Raw genomic sequence first — 23,345 nt, 5'->3', positions numbered from 1 at the left:
GGTGCAGATGTCACGGGTGCAGGTACCAGCGGGGTGCTCGGGGTGTAAATGCCGGTGGGATTAGGGGGTGCAGATATCACAGGTGCAGGTACCAGCGGGATGCTCGGGGTGCCGATGCCGGCGGGGTCGGGGGGTGCGGGTGCCGGCGGGGTGCGGGTGCGGGCGCGGGGGGGCCCGCAGCCAATGAGTGCTGCGCGGGGGCGGCTGCGTGCGCGGCCGGCGGCGTGTTGCAGCCGGGCGGCGTGTGCGGGCCGGAGCGGCGGGCACGCAGCGCCTGTCCTCGCACCTGCAACCCCTTCCGACCCCCTTCCCCCCCCTTTTTTTTTTCTTTTGGGTTTTTTCCCCCTCCCCCACCCTTCGGTGCTTTTTTTTCCCCTTTTTTTTTTTTCCCCTTCCTTTTTCCTTCCCCCCCCGCCCCTCTTCCTGCGCTTTGCTCCGGGAAAACGCTGGATTTTAAACCTCTCCCCGCCCGGCAGTGAGTGGGGAAGGAGAAGAAAAACATGGCCCAGGCCAAAATGCACCACCCCGTCTCTTGGGTGATCTTCGCCGGGATGGCCGCGCTCCTCCTCTCCCAAGGTAGGGAACGCCGCGGGGGACGCAGCCCGGGCGGGCGGAGGATGCGCGGTCCCACAGCAGAGCCCTCCAAGGGGGCTGGGGGATGAGGATCCCCCCCGGAGCGGGGACGAGGATCCCTCCAGAGCGGGGACAGAGCCTGCGAAAGGCTCCCCAGCCCGCCGTGAAGTTGCGGGGGATGCGGATGCGGGAACGGCGCAGGAATTCCCGGTGCACAGGGCTGGCGGCGGGGGGGACGCTTCTCCCCCGGCGTCCTGATGATTTCTGCGGGTGCAGAAGGACTCTGCCATCCCGGCACGATTCCGGCAGGATCAATGATCCGACAGGCTGGCGGGGCAGGAGGGGCCGGGGTTCCTCCGTGCTCCCCCCACGCCTTTGCTTTTCTAGCAAGGTCGTCCGAAAAATTCGGCGCAGCCCCGCTCCCGCCGGGCGGGGAGTTGGGAAGTGCTCGTCCCGTCTGTCCCGGATCGGCACGGCTGCCTCCCCCCACCCGCGGGATGCTGCTTGGAGAGGAGGGGAGGGCTGTGCAAGGGGGGAAAAAAAAGAGCAAAAAGCGATGGGAAAAGGAGGGGGGAAAAGGCGGCAGGAGCCAACCCCATCTGGCCGGGAGCGCCGAGCCTGTCAGCTCGCGTTAGGCTCCTCGCAGCCATCTGGAGGGGCTGTGGGAGCGGGGTTTCCTCCATGGGAGGAGAGGATGGAGCCGCATCCTGCCCCGGGCCGCCGCGGGAGCTCGGGATGCGCCGGGGGCTGCGGGGGGCGGCGGGAACCGCGGCTCGGCGCCGGGATGCGGGCACTTCTCGGGGAAATGGAGGCACCCCCGGAGGGGATGAGGGGGCTCCGTGGAGCGTGGATGCAACCCCGGGGCGGTGCGAGTATCCCCGGACGAGACGAATGCGCCCCGCGGGGGATGCGGGCGTTCCTCGGGGCGGGAGTGCCGGTGCTCCGGAGGATGGATGCGCCCAGGGGGTGAATGCGCCTCCTTCTCCACAGCAGGTTCCAGCCACCTCTGCGCTGCTCCCAGGTGCCCACCGAGGGCTGGGAATGGCCAAAGCATCCCAGCCTGGTCCCCCGGCGTGCCGAGGTGCGCTGCAGCGGGCTCGGGTGGGCTCTGGAGGCGCAGCCGCTGCGGGGCTGGGGGCTGCGGCGTGCGCAGAGATGCTGACTGGGTGTCTCCCACCACAAACTTCTCTCTGCTGGGCAGGCCGGGCCCGCTGCTGCGGGGGGAGAGCCCCCCGTGCCGTATCGACCGGCACAGGCTACTTAACATGCACATCACACGCCGAGGCATCGCTCCTCTTCGCCTTCCTCCCGCTCTCCCTCCTCCTTCTCGCAGGGATGGTGCTTCCCGCTGCCGGCATTCCTGCATCCCAGCGCTGCCCCGGGGCTCCGAGCCCTGGCCCCCCTTGCTGCCACCCCTGCAGGGAGCCCGGGTGGGGTGTGAAGGGCCGGGGCTTCCCAGGAGAGGTTTGAAGCGGCGCCTTTCCCTCCTCACTTCTCCTGCCCGCAATTTCTGCTTCGTTTATTTTATTATTTCATTATTTTATTATTTTTTAATGCTTGCTTTGGGGCTCCTGGCTTGGCTTCCTTGCAGTCTTATTCCACGCCTCTGGTCATCCCTCCCGCTTCCTCTCCCCGCTCCTATCAAAGCTTCCAGATCAAAAAGTAGTTGGGTTTTTTATTTCTTTCTTTATTATTTTGATAACTCTCCTGGGCAGCAGAGCAGTGGGGAGGAATGTGCTGCCTCCCTAAAGCCCAGATCCCCCTTGCAGGGATCTGATGGGGGTGCCAGAAGTCCCTGGGTCACTCCTGGAGTGAGGAAGAGGAGGCAGCCACGTTGCTCCGTGGTCTGGGGAGGACCCAGGGCAGAGCTGGGTGAAACATTGCACAGGGCAGCCTTCGGCAGCAAAAAGCTGGGGCCTTTTTTGGGCTGGGAGTTGCTGCATTGTTGGAGGGAAGGAGTCCCCTTGGGAGTTTTTTTCCTTGCATAATTTTATTTAAGAGTCATTAAAAAAAAAACCCCAAACACACCCTACAAATAGTTTTTTATTTTGACACAAACTTTTAAAAGAGAGTTTTGAAAAATTTAGGTTCATTCGGCCCCAAGGTAATATTTGGGTTTGTATGCAGTGCTGAAAATCAGCAGTAATGTGCTTCTGCTTTATGAATTCTTCTGATAATCACAGCAGTTTTTGGAATTCATAAGTTTTCTCCCTTGTTTGGAATTTATAAGTTTCTCCCTGGCTTGTGTTTGAAAACATGAAAATTATTGTCATGCAGGAAAACTGTGTTTTGCACAAATCTCCTCCAGATATCTCCGGAGATGTGTGCTGCCCTCTGCAGCGGTTCACCCACACTCCAGGTCATTTCCCTATTTCCAGCCAAACAAACAATAAGAAAAGTGGTTTGTGAGTGTGCTTGAAGGGGAAGTGGAGCGTGAAGTGGGGTAATTCAGAAGCGTTTGACCACTTGCATTTGTGCAAACATCTGCGGGTCCTCCAAGTGTTGTAGATTCGCTTTTGTAGAGATTCTGTGGATTTGTTGGATTTGTGGAGTTGTGGCCTTAAAATGGGATCTGCTGAGTGCTGTGTCTGTCAGGGAGGAGCCCCCCGAGCCCTGGGATGTCCAGGGGGGTTGGACACCAAGGGAGCTGTTGGGTGCTGGTGCTGGAGAGGGAGGCTGGAGCATTTCTTGGATGCTGCATCCCCTTGGGAAGGAGCTGGAGGTGCCCATTGCATCCACTCAAAAGAAGGATGGAGCCAGAAAATGCCCAGCCACAAGCTGGGAAAGGGGATGGAAAGAGAGGAGGTTGCAGAGGGCTGGGATAGCCCCGGGCGTCGGGAAGTGAGTGGCAATTTGGCAACACAGCCCTCATTGTGTTTGCTCTGTGTCTTCTGTGTGACTTTTAAATAGCAGCAGTGAAAATCCAAAATATCCTCACAGAGGGACCAGACAGCAGCGATTTCTCTTCCCCCTTTCCCTGGTTCAAAGTAAAGGGGTGTCCTCATCATGTCCCTGACTCACAGCCCACCTGGATTTCTTAAGGAAGAGGCAAAAATCTCACCCCAGCACTCGGGAGTGGAAGAGACAAGAAAACTCTTCACTCAGCCACACGTAAAAGGATTAACCAGGCTAAAAGGTCATAGAAGATTTAACCGGGCCTTTAGCATCAGTAAGCCAAGAATTATGGGAATTTGATTTACAAATTAGCATAAAGACCTTATTCTAATAAGCATACAAGCTGAAATAGGTATGTAAAATAATAGCATGTGTCAACATCCTACACGGAGTGTTCCCCATCCACAAGAATTATTCGCTCGTTCGATGTGGCTGGGATGCAGATAATTCCCAAACTGAGACAGGCTGGGCTGGGCTGTGATGGATGGAGAGGCTGGATCTGACCCACAGACACATCCACAGGGAGGAGAGGCTGGGTGCTTCCCTCAGCAAGGGCAGGATTTGGAATCTGGGTTGGGGCGACGCATCCTGCGCGAGTTTTCTCTCGGTGGAGGGGTGAGGGGAAACCTCCCGGCACTTCACGCAGGAGGTAATTGCACTAATGAATGTGTATAAGAAAAATTACGTGTTATCGACATCTTTTTGTGAGTGCCTGGATTTATTGGTCCTCGGGAAAAATATTAGATGTGGTTAATAGTTATCAGGCCGGTCAATAAAACGTGATATTCACCCCAACAGCAGAAAATAGCTATTTAATAGGTAATAACGGTAATAATCAATACCTACATGATTAGATAACCCAGTTATATGCAGTACATAAAAGGAGGGGAATGCACTCTGCCTGCTCAGTGGCTGGGTTTGGAGCGTGGCTGAACATCTGTCATTCCTGTGGATTCTCAGCAGAGCTGTGAGGAGGTATCGGCACCTCTGGAAATCAGGCCACCACGTGGGATTAATTGGCACATTTTTAAGATGCAGCAGAGCAAACAGGAGCCTTTGGGAAGCAGTTGCACTGTGCAAAACGCTGGATGGCACCCAAAATGCTGGAAAGGGGCTTGGGATTTTGGGTTGGGTGGTGGAGTTGCAGGTGGGGTTTTCCATGTGTGGATTGCTGCTGCCTCCCTGGGAGCATCCCTGTGCTGAGCTGGTTACACGGCAGGGGATTGGCAGGATACAAGGAGGAGTAAAGTTGTTGTAATTGCTCTACGCTGTGGGTGTGGAGAGATCTCCATCACAACAGATGGAGATCAAAATGGCAAAAAATCAAAATGAAATCAAAACTCAATGAAAACTCAATTGTGTGTAATAAATTACCTTAGAGCACGGGAGCAGGTGCTGGAGTAGGTTTGTGTTGTAGCTACACCAGGTTTAGGAGCTCCAGGGTGGACTGGAGATCTGTGAGGTCACAGAATCACAGAATCACAGAATCGCCAGGTTGGGAAGAGACCTCCAAGATCATCGAGTCCAACCCAGCCCCAACACCTCAACTAAACCACGGCACCAGTGCCACATCCAGTCTTTCCTTAAACACATCCAGGGATGGTGACTCCATCACCTCCCCAGGTAGATAATTCCAATATTTTTTTACCCTTTCTGTAAAAATCTTCTTCCTAATATCCAACCTATATTTCCCTTGGTGTAGCTTGAGGCTGTGTCCTCTCATTCTGGGAGTTTCTGCCTGGAGAAAGAGCCCAACCCCACCTGATAGAGCCACCTTTCAGGAGATGGTAGAGGGTGATAAGGTCACCTCTGAGTCTTCTCCTCTCCAGGATAAACACCCCCAGCTCCCTCAGTCGTTCCTCATGGGGGTTGTAAGTGCTGACACAATTTCAGGCCGTGCAGTTGTTTGCTGGCCATAAAACACACATGAACAAGGTGCCTGTGGCCACCTGCAGTGGGCATGTGAGGAGGCAAAAAATCATCAGCCTCAGGTGTCCATGGCAAAGGTGTGGAGCTGCAGCTTGGCCTTGGAGCTCTTGGTTTCAAAGAGGGGTCAGAATGAGCAAAGGTGGCAGATTTGGGGATTCTGTGGAAGACCAAGCTGGTGTGGGACTGCTCTCTCTTTCCCGCATTTGCGATGAGCCTCATGGGTTGAAAGGAGAGAAATATCAGTTTGATAGCAGAGGGATCAGGTGGCAGCTGGGCGATTGAAAACACCTCCTCTGGTGAAACTAAACCTCTGAACCCTCCTAGGGACCATCCCTCTGTACGAGACTGGTGCTCTGGAGGCTGCAGCCACTTTTGGGATATCCATGTTTCACAAAAACGAATTCTCCTTTCTCCACGCAGGAATTTTGACCAGCACAATAACCCTGGCTTGTGATTTTTCTATCTTCCTTTGACTTACACCTGAGACGAGTGCATTTGATACTAGAACTGTCTGCTTTGTGTATTTTTCTTGCAGTTTTCACTTAAAAATACCCATATTGTGATTTCCCCTCCCATTTATTTTTTACCCCATGGGGGAAAAAAATTGATCAGTTGACAGATTTAGGTCAGGTTAGTGAGCAGGACTTGCTGTTTTCTGTGATAAACTGGGAGTGGATGGGGCGAGCTCTTCCCAGGGAGCTCCAGTCAGACAGTGGAGGTGGACTTCAGCTTTCCTCAGCCTGGGAAACACCTTGTGAAGAGCAAATATTTGGCCATGGGAATCAGAAAAAGATCTTCATTTGTGTTTGTCTTTGGTTCTCAAACTTCAGTAGTGGCAAGAAAGGGCAAAACTTTCCTTGCTCGTTCTCCAGTTGAAGGGGTGTGAACTTTAAAGAGGGGAAATGGGATTTTTTAAGCATTACTGCTCATTCTCCTTTGATGGACAGTGACAAACCTCCCGTTAGACTCAGCAGGACCCAAGCCTGATCCATCTCTGATGTTCATGGCAAAGGCTTGGAGCTGTGACTTGGACTTGGAGTTGAGCCCTTGGTTTCAAACAGGGGCCAAAATGAGCAAGGTGCCAGATTTGGGGATTTTATAGAGGAAGTCCAAACCTTCTGCTTCTGTCTGCCATTGCCAGCCAGCACCCACACCTTGGCACGTGGGTTTTTCATGCCTTTAGAAGCTTTTATAGGAAAAAAACTGCCTGGGAGGGCTGGGATGGTTCACCTGGAGAAGAGAAACCTTCAGGGAGAGCTCAGAGCCCCTTGCAGGGCCTAAAGGGGCTCCAGGAGAGCTGGAGAGGGACTGGGGACAGGAGCCTGGAGGACAGAACAAGGAAAGGGATGGCTTCCCATTGCCAGAGGACAGGGATAGATGGGATATTGGGAAGAAATTCTTGGCTGTGAGGATGGTGAGGCCCTGGAACAGGGTGCCCAGAGCAGCTGTGGCTGCTTCATCCCTGGAAATGTCCAAGGCCAGCATGGAGGGGGCTTGGAGCAACCTGTGACAGTGGCAGGTGTGTCTGTCCATGACAGGGGGTTGGAATAGGAGGATCTTTAAGGCCCTTTCCCAACCTAACCCATCCCGGGATTCTCTGAAAAAAACCAGGCTCGCCAAGAGCGCTCCCTCGGTCACTGCACCCTCGGGGCACCCCAATCCCTGCAGGCATCACATCCCCGGTGCTCCCAGCACATCTGGAGCCGTGGCTGGCAGCAGGGAGGAGCCACCACCTCCCTCCTTCCCTCCTCCTTCCCAAGCAGGCACCTTGCTCATGGTTAATAATAAATCAGAGGTGCTGCCTGGCCGGGCTCTGTTATCTGCTGCCGGGAGGGAGAGCGTGGACTTGTGATGCTCTTAACAGTTAATATGTCTAGTGCTGAAAGCTGTTGTAAATTAATTGACCCCTTGGCCCCCATGTCCTGTTGACTGTTCCCACTAAAGACAGTGGTTGGTTCTTGGCATTTTTGCCTCTCCCCCCCTTCCTGCTTTCCCTTCCTCCACCTCCCACGTGCCTCGCGTACTAATCAGGGCAAGTCAAAAAAAGGAGCCTCGAGTCTGAAATGCATCGCAGGAGCTGCATGGGGAAGTCAGGATTGTGGGCATTCCCTGTGCCTGAATTCCTGGTGGTCGGAGTGTTTCCCTTTAAAGCTTTGCTGGAAGCTGTCATGGAATCCTCTGCCTTCCCACGGGGATATTGGGGATGGAGGTGCTGGCAGACTGAAAAGTCCCAGCACAGCACCAAGGACCCTCTGGAGTGGGATGGAAGGGTCACTTCAGGGCGTAGGCTAAAGTCCTCCATCTTGCTTTATATATATTACTCTATACTAAAACCTTAAACTCTAAGTTTTCTACCCTGTGATATCACACACTTCTATTCAAACTGCACACCCACAATCCCAGTGCTGTCACTCAGTTCTGGAAGCCTGTTCCATGGGCTCATGTCAAATGCAGTGTTTGCTTGAAGGCCACTGCCTGGCAGCACAGAAAGCCTGAAATTCTCAGTGCCCAGGGTTCCAACAGGTCCCCTCCATGCCCTGGGTGAGCTGTGGCTCCTGCCAAGTGCTCACTGCTGAAACCATGGTGGGTCTGGCTTGGAGGATGGATGGGGGCAGGTTCTCATCAGGGATTTTTATTTTGTAAATTCCAGAAGAAGATCCCAGAACAGTTTGGGTTGGAAAGGAGCTTAAACCTCATCTCATTCCACGCCCTGCCACAGGCAGGGACACCTTCCACTAGACCAGGCTGTGCCAACCCCCATCCAACCCGGCCTTGAGGGGATGGTGTATTTTCCTTGCACATTGCTGATCCTGGAAACCCTGATTGAGGTTGGAAAGGAGCTTGGAAAACCACAAATGCTCAGTCCATAGGGCTGGTTCATGTCCTCCAGTGACTCACGGTGGGAGAGAGCAGCTGCTAACGAGTGGGAAATGCCAGAGGAAATTGTGTAATATTAGAAACTAAGCAGAATGTTTCAGGTTTTTCCTAATTCCGAACCGAAATAAAAAAGAACAATCACAAATTCCCAGTGCAAGTAAATTCTGGGAAAAGTAAGGATTGATTTTTGAAGCATTTTCTTCGGAGCTCACCAAAGCTTTATGCACAAAGTTGTGAAGTGATTTCAAACAACAAAAAAAAGCTCCAAAGGCCATGTTCCAGCAGTATCAAAGAGCCTGGAGTCTCCAGCCTTGTTCCATTTTGTATTGTTATTTCTTCAAAACAGATCCTTTGCTAATGTTTCCATTTTACCAGAAACGGAATTCTTGATTTAAAGAACTGGTTTGAAAGCCAAGCCTGACCCGCCTCACTGGAAGCGTGACAGGCCCACAGAGCAAAGCAAGGTTCATTAATACCGTAATATTCTCTTTCTTTTTTTAGTGTTTGGGGCTTTTTTTCCCCTCTTAGAGGAGTTATCTGGTGAACAGCACTTTGTTCCAGGGTTGGTTTGGGTGTTTTTAGCTTTTATTCCCTCTCTACAGGACAGATGGTATTTAGAGATCAGAGGGTGCCTCTGTTAGACTTTTAGTTTTCCAGAGTCAATTCCCAAAGCCAGGACTGGGGTTTTTGACAGCGGGCCAAGGCACAGGAGAGTGGCAGGGCTGGCTGGCACGAGGTGAATTTGGATTTAGGATGAGTGACATCTCTCTTAATGAAGCCCTTTTTGGAACAAAGCTGGCGAGGAGCAGGATCCGTGATCCATTAGAGGCCGGGGTAGTGGCAGAGCCAAAACCGCCGTGGCATTGGAGACGACATGAAAAAAAAACGTGTATTATTTATTGTTTATTTTTGTGCTGCTTTTCCGCACGTCGGCGCTTCCCATTGTATGCTTTGGGCTTCAAAACCTTCAAAACCTGACACCACATTAGAAACCATCTCCAAAGCCCCCAAATAATGCATAAACTATGATTATTCCTTCTGATCCACTTGTGTTTATGTAAATGGCTGGAAAAGCGTTTTTCAGCTTATTTCAGAAGCTTAAGGGATTCATACCAAGCCTATTATTGAAAAATCAGAAAGTGAAAAGCAACTTCTGAGACGAGGAATTAGCAACTCAATGGCAGCGGTGGTGCTGCAGGAGCTGGCTGTACTGCAGATGGGAATTCCCTGGGGACTCAAAAATCCTACATATGGCAACAGGTTGATGGGCTTGGAGGGGAGAGGGGACTCACAGGAGGTTTGGGGTTAATCCAGAGGGATGAGGGGCTGGAGGGGGAGCTGGGGCACAGACCATTGGTGCTGCTGGAGCTGGTGGTCTGCATTTTGGGGGATGAAGCCCCCTGGCACTTTGGGGATAATCCTGGCTCTGTGTCCTTGCATCCATGGATGCAAGGGTGGGAAGGGGCTGGCAGTGCTGTCCTTGCTCCATGCAAACCTTTTCCCTCTGTCCCAGGAGAGGTGGGATCAGCTGCAGATTCTTTTTGGGCTCCATCCCATTCCAAGCAGCCCTGCAGCATCTCATCCTTCCTCTCCTGCTGCTTTTCTTCCCTGGTTCGGTCCCTTTCCCCCTTCCTTATGTTAATTTCCCACCTGAGCACCAAGTACTTTATAAATAGCAAATCTGAAATGAATTTCCTAGCAGCAATCATTATCTCCCTCGACAGCCATTAAACATTCACACAAGCAGAGCAAAATGACAAAGGGGATTGATTTTTACAGTATGTTGGGGGGAGGCAGGAGAAAGGAAATATGTTGACAAGGCTTTTTTTTTTTTCCTTATTTCCCCCCTCTCTCCATTCTCCCCTCCCTTCCGCATCCTCTGTCTTGTGGAATTCAAAATCACCATTTCGGAGATCAGGTTGGGAGGGGATGGGAGACAGCGAAGTTGGAAATAAAGAGCAATAAATTAAGCAAAAAGAGGGGGAAAAATAGGCAGCAAGTTCTAACCCCTTCTTCTTCAAGCAGCAAGCTCTGTCCCCTTCCTCTCCAGCCCCTGCAAGCCTCGCTCCGATCCATTGGCTGTGTACAACTGGTAAACATGAAGTTGGTTCCGTGGCCTGGCTGTGGAGATGAATATGTCAGAGTTAATGCCTCCTAAGATGGAGGGGTGAGCTGCAGGGAATGGGGGGGCCCAGCCTGGGAGCCTGCTCAGCAGAATAAATGTGTTGATGCAATCGTTGGGAGCGGGCGAGCTGCGGCCGAGTGAGGCACTGTAGCTGAAAATTTAACTTTGATTTCAATTTTCATATTTGTCAGCAATAATTAGATTCAAGAAATGTTTTTGCCGCTGTTCTAAAATACTAATAAGTAGGAGCCTTTGTAGTATGGCTAATGGAGTCTTTTTTTTCCTAGTGGGCTAGAAAAATTCCATTAAAGGGAAAAGTCATACTGTATTACCGTGCTTCAGCATGCAGTGGCTTTGCTGCCACAGGAACATCTGTGCCGGGAAGCAGCGCCTGTGCTTCCAAGGGATGATGCTGGGGAATGGGACTGGATTCCTGTGCTTGGGATTGGCTGGGCAGGAACTCAGGAGGGCCAGGGGGGACCCCCCAAATCAAACTGGGCAGGGGTGATGCTCTGAGGGCTTTGGGAAGCTTCTGAACTGCTTGATGATATCGCAGTGGCGCTCATCCAGAGGGCTTTGGCAAATTATTTTGGTGCTGTCGTTTCCCTTTGGGTTTAAAGCCTTGGATCAATGAGGAAATTCCCCTTGTTGGCTCTGCCAAAGGCAGAAAGCCCCTTCTGCTCCTCCCCACCCCGCAGGGTGGATTTCCTTGGCAGCATGTGCCGGGTTTTATCCCAGAGAAACGCCGGCAAGGAAAGGGATATTAAATTTGCTGGCGATATGCAGAGCAAATGGGGAAGCTCTAAGTTGTGTCATTCTCAAGTTACTTCAGCCTATTAAGCAAACAAAAGCACTTGTGGAGTGAGAAATGGAAATGGCCAACGTGGCCCGATTAATCCTGGATGTACAATTCCATTAATAAGCCAGCTTTTAATAGGTGGCTCTTTCCAGGAGCTGCTGGGACGAAGAATTGATGTATTCACTGTAATTGTATTGCAACTAATAGGATCGGAAGAAAATTGTATGGAGGACTTATTCCTTTGCCACCATATTCCAATCAGTTGAAATAATACAGGAGGGCCCAGCATGGTAATGAGACTTAAATCTAAACAGGAATATGTTAAATGTTAGCGTGTGGAGGGGTTTGGCTTGGCCTTTTGTGTCCCCACAGAGTGGGCAGAAATCAAACAGCAGTTCAGAGAGGTGCTGGAGGAATTGGGAATCCCAATCCTGGTGGAAATGCTCCTGGCTGGGTGATGGGATGGGGCTGCTGGTGCAGAGCTGTGCCAGGTCAGCTTCTCTCCTGCAGGCTGAGGGGGGTGTCTGGGTGCCCAGGGATGGGACTGCCCCCTTGGCATCTCCCCCAGAGCCTTTTATTGCTGTCGTTGGCAGCGAGAGGAGCTTTCCCCTCTGCAATCACTGTGGTTCACTGGCAGAGCTCATTAACGAGCCCGAGGTCCTCGCTCCATTCACCCCATGTTTATTCCCACCTCCATCTGCAGGCTCTGATGGTTTGCTGATCCTTTCTTTCCAAGGAATTCCTGCAAAAAAAAAAAAAAATCTTCTGCTTTAGGGAGCAAATGTCCCTCCGTGGCTGCGGCTCTGGGCCCCTGTGGGATGCAGAGAGGGATTTGGGCTTTCACCCAGGGGTGTCTCTCCAAGGCTTTTGGGAGAGAGCTGTGCAAATCCCAGGCAGGCTGGGGGGCTCAGCACATCGCAGGTGATGCACAGCACTGCCCCAGGATGCAGATCTCCATAACATCGATGCAATTGTGGAATGATGCACATTAAAGCAAAAGAAATAATAACATGGGAGCTGCCCGACCCAAAATCTGTGTGGCCCGTGATTCCTGGAGCTGTGGCTTTGCCGTGAGAAGTTTGCTGCCACTTTTTGTCTGCTCATCACTGGTTCAGGGCTGTTTGTTTTCCACTCCTCTTCCCTATTTGTATGCATGCTCTGACCCTGCTTTGGTAACAGGCTAGAGAGTAAATAGAAAGGGGAGGGGAAAAAAAAAAAGGCAAGGAAAAAAAAAGCCAAGGCACAGTTCAGCTCAAATCCCTGAGGAAAGAGATGTGATTGCCTTCCAGAAATGGCTCCAATAAGGCCAGAAAGGAATATTGCTTTTATAGCTTTTGGGATATAAAACATTTAGAAAATGTGATTGACTGGCAGCGCCTAATTTATCATTTACGCATTTCTCTATCCACCCAAACACAGCAGTATCCTCAGACGGACTCGTTTCCACCTCTTTTTGGCTTTCTGCCTCTTTCCTGCATGTGACACACGTGCAAACCCATGTTCCCTTGCATGCTGAGCTGTGTGTGCACACAGGCACGTGTTTCCCCATGCTCCTGGCTCCTTGTCCCTGCGCCTGTGTCATGGATTTATCATCGTTCTGCTAAGCACTCAAACTCCTGTGGCTATTTATAATTAATGCTCAGAAACCTGCCAATCCATTTAATGACACCAGGAGGTCACGGCCTCCCTTATAGCTTCCCATTAATCATCATTAGAACAGTTCTGGGTTTTTTACGTTCTTTTTAAATGTTAATTCACCTTTATAATGCTCCTTTCAGCTCTGACTGTAAAGGGATACTCTGTAGTCACTCCAGACTGTCTTGCAAGTGTGTGCAGGTGAAAGGCGCAGTGGGACAATTGCACTTGATAAAGTCTCTTGGATGTCTCCTGCTGGAATGAATCACACTCACAAACTCTGCCAGATGGGATTTCTGCGCTGCCCTCTGCCACCGGCTCCTCGCAGCGATGCTGGCACAGCTCCCTCCTCCCTGCTGGCTCCATCCCGGGTGCCAAGGAGCCCCTCACCATTTCTCCCTCCTGTGCTGCTGGGAACCACAGGATCAGAGAATTCTAGAGTGGCTTGGGTTGCAAGGGACCTTAAAAATCCTCTGGTTCCACATGGTACGTGGTTCCCAAGTGGAATAAACTTATCCATACTGGCACAGACCTTGCTAAGGCCATGTCTGCTCTGCCAGGGTGTGCCTGGGTACATCCCTGCTGGGCAGATTTTTTAGATCTGAGGTGGGCTCAGGCATAACTTGGTTTTACAGGTTGTGGTGCCTTGGTTTGGGCAGAGCACCCAACTCATCCCTTGTGAAGGTTAACAAAAATCCCAGTTCCCAGAGAGCAGGGCTGCTCCCATGGGCGAGTCCATCTCTTTCCTGCCAGTGCCCTGGGAGCCTCCAGCTCTTTTGGTGTGTCCCAAAGCACCCCCTGTCATGGTCACAGCAGAGGGCAGCAGCAGAGATGTCAAGAGGCAGCTTGGAGGAAGAACACTCTGGGTGCAATCTGGTACCTTTGGCAAGCAGCAGTTCCTCTTCAGTAGCCCTCTCCTGGCTGGAAGCAATCATCCCTCTCCAGAGCCAGTCTGTGCTTGCCACCAATGGGAATGGTCCCAGAGCGGTGCCATCCTGACCCAGGCTGGGCTGTTGAGCCTTTTGGGGACAGTCCCACGGTGTGGTGGCACAAAATGAGCTCACATGATGGCCCCATGTGAGCTGTGGGGACTTTCCACAGCTCTGGGTGACAGAGCTGCAGAGCCTCCCGTGACTTCTGCTCCGTGTTCATCCAAGAGGGGAGAACCCAGCACGGACACCGAGTTCCTTTGGTGGGAAGCATGCACAGCCCCACGTGGGTGAGCAAAGATTCATGCTGGCCTCTCTTTTGATGTGAAATAGGATCACTCCTGCTTCTTTGGAGACTCCTGGCCTGGGTGAGAGCCGAGCCCAGCCCCATTTCTCTGAGTAAATACGCCAGCAGCATTTGGCTTAATGAACTGTGGCTTTTAATAAATGGCTCTTATCTTGCTGAAGTGCTGCTAAATTGTCAGGATTTAAAATTAGCCTAATAGATTTGTGGGCGATGTTTTATTCACTGGTTAGTTGGAAAGAGACGGAGAGAGGGGGAGAGATGGCTCCACCCAGTTCTCCCTGAATTATACACGAGTTATTTATTTGTTTGGGCCGAAGGGGAAATGTTCTGGATTAATGTGCGATGCCTCAGCACCTGACTTAATGAGAATTTAGAGACCTATCCCAAACTGATAGTCTCCCATTAATCACTCGGTGGCCCCTCTGCTTTGCTGTCCCCGGGATGTATTTCTCATGGTGGTGGTTGGGTTATGGCACCACTGCTGCTTGCCAGGAGAAGGGGATGGGCATGGACAAGGGAAGTTTTTGGGTGCTGTGGTGGCTTCCAGGACCACTTCTTGCAGCTTTGCTCCGTGTTGATGTTGAAGTAGAGCTGGTAAATCTCTGTCTACACCACACCTACCTGTGCAACTTGAGTTCCTGAGCGTAAAGTTGAACTTGCTCAGCTTGTGGTGCATCCTGTGAACTTCCATGAGCCACTTTGCCTTTATTTCTTTTGGCAACACTGAGCTGGTTATGATCCTGTTGACAGTTTGGAGACATATGGAGAGTCAAGGCAGAACTGTGTCTTATAATAGAGTAAAACGGGATCTGGTTGGGATGAAAGATGCCAGGGAAATGTCAATCACTATCATTTTCCTAACAAACTGCTGTACCTGCAGAGATAATAATAATATTTAGCAATTATATAGCACCTAACAAGCTCAAACAGCACAGACTGCGGCTAATTAAAACTCCCAAGACTTCCTTTGGGTGGGTGATTTCCTTAGAGCATGGACCAGCTTCTCAGAGTATTTTGTGAGGGGCTAAAGGCACTTCTTCCCCATTTCACAGGTAGGGAATGGTGGTCCTGCTGGAAATCCACACAGTGAGGGCTCAGTCCTGCCACTGGGTTGGGCTGTTTGCTCCTTTGGGAGCTGTTGGGTGGCCTTGACGTGATCACCCAGATGGCCAAAGGTGTTTGGATGCACTGATGTGCTTTTCCTTGTCCTTTCTGGGATTGGGGAGAGTTTGAGTGCTGGACACCCAAATGAGGACCCCAGCAGCTCCTCTTGGTGAAGCAGAGGTGCTGGCACAGGTGGTTTTCATGGCTGGAGAATCAGAGGGGGTTTTCTCCTGTGTCTCTCTGCTTTGCTGGGCTGCTGCCCTTTCGCTCTTGGTTCACCATTCCCCATCCCATCCTGACCAAGCTGCATCCTCAGAAACCTTTCTGGAGGTGATCATCAACCAACATCCCCGGTTTGGCAGGGTCATCTGAGATCACAGTGATGGAGAGCAAGGCTTTGAACACTTCCCCACCTGTGGTGGTCTCACCTCGCCCTTCCTGGAGAGCAGTAGCAGAGTCCATGGGTCCAGCTGGGTCCCTGACCCTGCCCAGCCGTGTGTTCTCCAGCCCAGGGAGCCCCAGCTGGGCTCCCTGACCCTGCCCAGCCGTGTGTTCTCCAGCCCAGGGAGCCCCAGCTGGGCTCCCTGACCCTGCCCAGCCGTGTGTTCTCCAGCCCAGGGAGCCCCAGGTGTCCCTGTGACTTTGGGAAGGTCAGCGTCGCTGTCTGAAGTGGTAGCAACGCGTGATGCGCAGTGTCAGCCATAAAGGAAATATTATATATAAAAGATAAGTTTTTTTTTTCTTTTCTTGTGGCAGAGGAACAAGGCGCCGGGTTCATTTAGCATTCATAAAGTCTTGCTTTGGAAATGCCTTTAAGTACTGCTGAGGGAGACTTGAAGGAGCATGTTTGAGAGTCAAATGCACATCTCCTTGGGCTCTCCTTTCATCTGCTTTAAAAAACACAATCTTTTTTTTTAATCTTTTTTTTCCCCCTCTGTAAAAATACTAATCTTCTCCAACAGCAGCAGACACCCAGGGTGCAGGAGCTTGGCAATTAATTCAGTGAACAGAATAAGCGAGGAGCAGAGGGAAGGGGGGACTCAGCCAAGGACCGGAGGATGCTGAAATCCTGCCCGCTAATTAGGAGGCAGCACAGGATGGGGCCTGGTTAATTCAGGTGCTGAGTGTGTTGCCCACCCGGGTGGCAGCGTGGTCCTCTGCCATCCTCTGGGCTGACCTCTGGCTGGGAGGAAGGCCCAGCAGGGAATTTGGGTCTTGGGCTGGGGAGGAGTCCAAGGGGATGAGGCGAGGATGAGTTTGGCTTGATTCACAACCTGGCAAGAGTAGTCGCGACTCCGAGCAGGTCACGAGGAGTTGTTGGGAGAAACATGTGGAGGTTTTGGCGTGAGTCCTCCTTGGACTCTTGGCCGACACGTGGAGAGGAGTGTCCGTCCTCCAGAGGCTTTCCCTCTTGGAGCTCGTGTCGGTGTGGAAATTCAGCGCACGACTCCTGCTACCCTCGCGGGAGCTGAGGCAGAAGGAGAGAGACAAAAGCAGCAAAGGTTGTCGTCATCCAGACTTCTTCAGGTTGTGAAGAGCCAACTTCTTGAGAAGTGTCAGATGGGCAGAACTTCAGCTCAGCCCCTTCTTTTGGCTGAAACTTTTCTTGTCCTTGAAACCTCTCTCCTTCGCTCCTCACTTGAGGGAAGGGAATTTACTGCGATGAAATATGTTGTCTTGTGGCTTTTTATGAAAACAGCACATGTCACTGCCCCTGTTTCCTGCAGCCAAAGGATGTGGCTGGATTTCAAAAAGAAAAGGACTGGATGATTTCATTATTGCTAACAACTGTTCCCACCAAGATAAGGGCAGTCTAATCACATTCCCTGCGAACAAGTACCAAGGGAACCAAAAGGGAATGTTTCCATTTGATCTTCCACGTTGTCTTCTGTTTTGTGGTCCTCTTTGGGGCTGTGCAGTGCCAGGAGCGGGCTGTGAGGCTGAAGGGATTTGGGGAGAGTCAAGGCAGCAGTTCATGGTGGGGTGTCCTGGTTATCAGGGGTGTCCCAGGCTGGAGATGCTCTGCCAGCAGCTGCCTCCACATAAGGATTTATTTCGCTGACCGCCTGCAGTCAGGGCTTGAATTCCACATCCCAAACTCTTTGAGCCGAGCCTGAGCTGATGAAGGAGGCTGAGCACTGAGCAGAGAGGGAGTTTTCAGCTTTTAATTTTTGATTTGCAAGTTGCCCAGAAGAAAAGTGCCACCTCCTTCAGAAAAAAAAAAAAAAAAAAAAAAAAAAAGTCAAATCAGCGCTTATGGCTAATAAATTTGCTTTTCTTAATTACGTTTCGCAGATTCCCGGTGTAGATTCCTCTGGGAACTGATCCATAGCTGAAAACCCCCTCTGCAGGGAGCGTGCTCCATCTTTAGCTGCCAGGAGGTGATGCTGACCGTGGTGCAACCCGAGTGGAGGGGGAGGGCAGAGCCGGGAGGTGGAGGGGACCAGATTTTGGCTGTGCCCTCCTCTCCACTCCCCTGAGTGAGCTTCCACGTGTCCCCACTGCAGCCATCCCTGTCGCAGGGAAGGAGCTCTCCAGGCTTTGATTTGCCTCGTGGCAAGACATAACATTATCATCCCATCCCTTAATGATTTGAGGCCGGACTGTTTTTCACATCAATTCCTCTGTCTCGGTAGCCCTGATTCTGCACAAATCAGTGCAGAAGGGATGCAGGAACTCAATCTTCCCCCTCACCCCGCTGTTGTTTGCCTGCCCTTGGCTCCTCGGGAGCTTGGTGACGGCACTAATTGATCCATCCCGTTGGCACAGCCGGCGAGGAGTTGTCATTTGGTGAGCAAAGCGGGGCTCTCTCTTCGGGAGCGCAGGGTCACCGCTTCGGGTCCCAGCAGCGACCACCCAAAGAGAAAAGATGACTTATAATTACATTCATAATTGAAAGTGATTAATGGTAGCAAAAGAACTTCGAGCGATTTCTTGTAATTAAATACTAATTTTAGTTCCTTTGCAGTGCCGAGCACCATGTTTGCTTTACTGGGGATATTTATGGCTGTGCCTTAGCACGGTTTAATATCTTAAAAATACATGTTAAGTCATTAACAAGGTTTTGGTGACTGGGTAAACAAGTAAACATCAATTAATTTGTTTGCTTTGTGTCTGTAATTAGGTTTTGTTATTTCAGATTTTGGAAGATTTTTACTCTGGAGGATTTGTGGTTTTGAGTGGAAGAGTGGAACCTTTGACCAGTCCTATATCAGGGGAGTCCTGCCCTCTGCTCTGGGCTGATCTAGCTGCCAAAAATCACCCAAAGAGTTATGAGAAGGAGGCAGGAATCACATCTGGAATGGTTTGGGCTCAGAGGACATCACGGCCAAGTGTTGAGCCTGCTGGCTCAGAGGCTTTGGAGCAGGGAAAGGAGCTGTCTGCCCACGGCAGATGCTCGCTGGCTGTTGCTTGGTCTTGAGGAACAGAAGTGTCACAAAATCAGCTGCTTCTGCCAGGTTTTGGCTGCCTGTAAGTGGCACCTTTCAAACTCAGCTGCTGCTCACGATGCTGTGCGTCAGGGGTTGCTCAGGGCTGCTCTCCTTCTCCCCTTGCTCCAGCTGCCAATGCCATCTCCTCTCCTCCCCTCTTTGGAGGCAGCTTTTACCCTGGATCCAGCTTGGATCCAGCCTTGACTGGATTTTGGGGATGGATTTGCAGAATTTAGTATTTAATCCCTAGTATTAGCACTGTATTGATTTGATTTTGAATTTTGATCTGTCAAATGGGGCTGCTTTGGGTTTTGGCTGTGAACAGGAACCTGATGGATGCTGGTTTGGGTGGCTGTACCTGGGTACAAGCATTGGAGGTCCCAAATTGGGCAGAATTCCCATCCTAGGTGTGGGCTATGTCAGACACCTTCCAATGTCACAGTGCTCTGCTCTGACTGGGAATAACTTTAGGCCTGGGTTTATTCATCGCCCATAGCAGCTCTTTTTCAAGCACTACAGGGTGAGTGTTATGCCCAGATGTGCCCATGTCCTTCCTGCACCTTGACAAAGTTGTTTTGGGAATCTGTTTCCCGAAATCTCAGTCCTGCTCTCGTAGCAACACTCTGGGCCAGAAAGCTCTTGATGGAAATCGTCTCTCTTCCTCACCAGTTCCCTGATTCCTTGCTAATGCTTTTCATTCCCTCTTGCTGCTTGAGAGAGCTGATCGTCTGATTAAATTAAGACAGACACAAAAGCAGCTGGCCTGCCAAAGACTTGGATTTTATTAAAAATAATATTGTTTACAGAGATCTCTCCCTTTATGGCGCATATAAAGCAGTGTGTTCCACCCGAGCAGCCGGCAGACCCGCTGCAATTTACCCAGGAAGAGATGGAAAGACATTAAACCTTGTCTTGATGGGGAGCAGAGAGGGCATGGAGGAGACAGAGGTTGGGGAGGAGAGACGGAGTGTAGCTGTGGCAGCAAATGAGAGGGAAGGAGATGCAAGGGAAATAAGAAGGGAAAAGGAAGGATGGTTCCCTGATCGCCACCTCCCCTTCTCCCCTTGCATACCTGCACTGAAATGAAGCTTTCAGCAAGGAGAGAGATCATGGAAAAGGGGAGATAAACCAGGGCAGAGAGCTTCAGCTGGGGACACAGCCTCCACTGGAGCGGGAAGAGAGCTGCTTGCCCTCCCTGCAACATTCAGGAGCCCTTCCCAGGCCTTCTGTGCAGGTGGAAATGTCTGTTCTCAGTTAATCTGAGGTCCTGCAGATGTTTTGCAAGGCCAGGGGCTGGGGCTAGGTCAGGGCTGGGAGCGCTGGCTCCTGCCCACACGAGTGCCTCACCTAAGAGCTCTCGTGCCGTGTAAATCATTTATTTGTGGTTTATTCGCACTTCAAGGGCACAGGAGGGTGTGCAGGGAGCAGCACAGCGATGGGTCACGGCATGAGGGGCTGACAGTGAGGCAGGGAGAGACAGGGAGGTTTTCCCAAGGTCACAGAGGCAGATCGAGGTAACACCCAAACTTGAAGCAGGGTCCTCACCTCCTGCAACCCTTGTGTTGGCTAAAAGGGGTTGTGCCTCTCTTTGGGAAGGCAGGGATGAGCCCTGATAGTGCTCTGCTGCAGCAGTGCCCCGGCTCTGCTCGGCTTTCTCTCTTCTTCCAGTATCTTCTCTTTGTTTGTTTGATTTGGTTCCAAATAATTAATTGTAAACAGCCATGGCTAATGGTTTGAATGAAGGGTGGATGGGTGCTTTAATTAACTCGTGAAAGGATTATCCACTTGTGTTTTCAGTTTCCCTGACCCCAGCTGAGGTGACAAGGCTTGAGCACCCCGCGTTTTGAGGGAGCTGAGCACCCCAGGAACACAGGACGTGGTGGGTGGGGGGATCAGCTTGGGAAAGCCACCCAGACTGTGCTGGGAGGGTTTGACAGGGATCCTGATTGTGGTTATCATGGAATCATGGAACATCCTGAGCTGGAAGGGATCTGCAGGGGCATGGGGGTTACTCCTTTCCCCTGCATTGAAATTTTCCCCCTGCAGCCCCCCAGAGTTCCTGTGCTAGCTCAGATCCTAAAGGGCTTTGGAGGAATATTTCAGAGACAAGGCAAAGATTCGAAAAGAGGCTCTAACTCCCAGATGTAGTCCAAGATGTTTATTCCAGATGGTTTCCAGGGGGGAAAGAGAAAGAATGAGGAGGAACAGGGCCTTATCTAGTCTCCTGCTAAGGAGAGATAGTTGGAACTCGGCCAGTAGGGTCAGAAAGGGAAGGAAGGGTTAAACAACATGGTTACAGACTCCAGGGGTCTCTGGGGAGGGAAAAACCATTCCCCAGGGAAATACAACACTGATGGGTGGGTCCCCAGGTCCCATGGGAGAAAGATGTCCCACCTACTTCCCTGGACCACTGAGCTCCAGCCCTGGCACCGTGAGCGCCTTCTGACACTCACCTCGTGCTGGTTTTGACACTGTAAAGGGGTTTGGTGGCGTGGGGGACGTGTCCTTTGAGTTGTACAGAGACTTTAGAGATTTCATAAACCTGAACCAAGTTTTAGTACCTGTGGAATTTGGGTTGAGCATGAGTTGCCTGCCCCTTTGCAAGGCGGTTACTGTACAAGCTTCCAAGAAAAGATGCCTTCTCTTTTCCAACCTTTCCCGACCAAATCCAGCCATTGAATCTGATTGGGAATAATCTCAGCAGAGCAGTCTTGGGCAGGAGGATTTCTGCAAAGCCAAGAGCTCAGGACACTGAGACAGAAGGAGATCTCAGAGGAGGTGGCCCTGTGTCACCCCTTGCTGGCCTGCAGGCACATGGAACCTTGATGGGTGTCAAACCCTGCATTGATCCCTCGGTCTGAAGGCAGTGAGAGGTTTGGGGTTGTAGCAACAAGTGCTCCAGCCTCTGCAGCTCGACACATCGCTGCCTCAGAAGCTTTTGCGTCGAGAATTGCTGAGAAAATCTCTGAAGGAGAAAGCTGAGCTCTCACCATCCTCCACACACCTTCCCCCAGCCCATTCCCAGACATGACTCCTTCCAGTGCCTGCTCCAAGTGTCAGGATAAAAGTGCCTCCTTTGCGGCTGTTTTAACGAGCAAATGAACTCCAAGACCCAGTTCCAGGAGGATTTAGTGAAGGAGCAAAACTTTTACAGCTCCTTCACTGCCTGGTTGAGGATGGGACTGGGTCAAGTGACTCCCTGAGTGAGTCAAAAGTGCTTTGAACATCCGGGAGAGGCACAAGGTTGTCACTACATCGTGCTGCTGAGTCACCGGGCAATTTCCTGTCCCTCCCAGTGCAGAACACTCCAGGTGGGAGCTTCGGCATCTCGGCTTAAAACAAGGCTGATTGGGCTTGTTCTCTCATGGAAAATGCATGAGGAAAAACTGCATTTCCACGCTGTTCTTTAGGATCAAAAGTTGCTTTTACTCTAAACAAGTGTTTTTGGGCCTTTCTTCAGTGGTGATATGTGTCTCCAGAACCCTCCCCACTTATCAGTCCCCCAGCGAGCCGCTCGGTTGGATTGCTAATCTGCCTTATTATCTTTTTAAATGCACTTTAACAGTTGAGTTTTAGTGGCTTTTTTTTTTTCATTTTTGAGGCCAAACTCCAGCTTCTGAAGTGCCTAGCTCTCTTTTACTTCAATGGCAGCCTTCCCTGTTTATCCCAAGGCATAATGTGGTCTTTACAGTGTTTGAAATTGTTTGAAATTAGAAGCACTGATTAGAGCATCCTCAACCACTGCCACTGCTCTGCACCTCAAAGGACAGCTGGGAGAAGAGGCTGGAAGTTGGAGCTGGGGGTATTCATGCACTCACTGTGTGATTTCTTAGAACTTTTGCATTGTTGTAGCTCTCTCAAGTGACCTGGGAATGGATGTCTGCTGGCAGGTGAGGAGTTGGAAGTGGTGGTGGTGGCGGGAGGGCAGTGATGGCCAGGTGAGGATGTATCTGTGAGAGGTGATTCTGTCGGTGCTTTTGCCCTGTGTTTTTTAGAACTAAGAATATAAGTAAGAGTGGTGAAATATGGAGTGAATTCCTAAAACTTGCAGCAGCTGGTACTCTGGGCTGAGAGTGCTTCTGGCTGAGCCAAGGAGATGCTCTGAGGGCTGGAGCCCCTCTGGAGCTAGGCTGGGAGAGCTGGGGGTGCTCTCCTGGACAGGAGAAGGCTCCAGGGAGAGCTCAGAACCCCTGGCAGGGCCTGAGGGGCTCCAGGAGAGCTGGAGAGGGACTGGGGACAAGGGATGGAGGGACAGGACACAGGGAATGGCTCCCACTGCCAGAGGGCAGGGCTGGATGGGAGATTGGGAAGGAATTGTTCCCTGTGAGGGTGGGCAGGCCCTGGCACAGGGTGCCCAGAGCAGCTGTGGCTGCCCCATCCCTGGAATGTCCAAGGTGAGGTGGGACAGGGCTTGGAGCACCCTGGGACAGCAGAAGGTGGGCATGGCAGGGGGTGGGATGAGATGGGTTTTAACTCCCTTTCATCTCAGACCATTCTTTGGTTCCTTTCTGACTCCACTCAGCACCGTTGGCTCCCGGAGCTGGCTGTGCCCTCCTCCCTGCCTGTCCCCGGGATGCTCAGCCCCGCTGCCGTGGGGTGCAGACCCTCCTGCCTGGCAGCCAGGGCTGTGTCTGGGGGCTGCCTGCAGCCTCCTCAGGCTGTGATTGCTCCTTGGAGAGCCTTCCCTCAATTTCACAAGAGTTGTACATTTTGTTATGGAATTCTCTCGGTTGCTCTGAGG

General features: G+C 51.5%; 1 protein-coding gene across 1 annotated transcript in view; it reads left to right on the top strand.

The window, feature by feature from the left end:
- The first annotated feature begins 392 nt into the window (after window positions 1-392).
- The window catches only part of LOC134561134 (protein CEPU-1), a 361,313-nt gene continuing 338,360 nt past the window's right edge, over window positions 393-23,345 (top strand). The window contains exon 1 of the mRNA XM_063417829.1: window positions 393-576. Coding sequence (XP_063273899.1) covers window positions 501-576 — 76 coding nt within the window. The 5' untranslated portion in view covers window positions 393-500. The remainder of the gene's footprint in view (window positions 577-23,345) is intronic.

Source organism: Prinia subflava, chromosome 22 (genome assembly GCF_021018805.1).
Source record: "Prinia subflava isolate CZ2003 ecotype Zambia chromosome 22, Cam_Psub_1.2, whole genome shotgun sequence".
Classification (NCBI taxonomy): Eukaryota; Metazoa; Chordata; class Aves; order Passeriformes; family Cisticolidae; genus Prinia; species Prinia subflava.
This window is presented reverse-complemented; position numbering and strand designations above follow the sequence as displayed.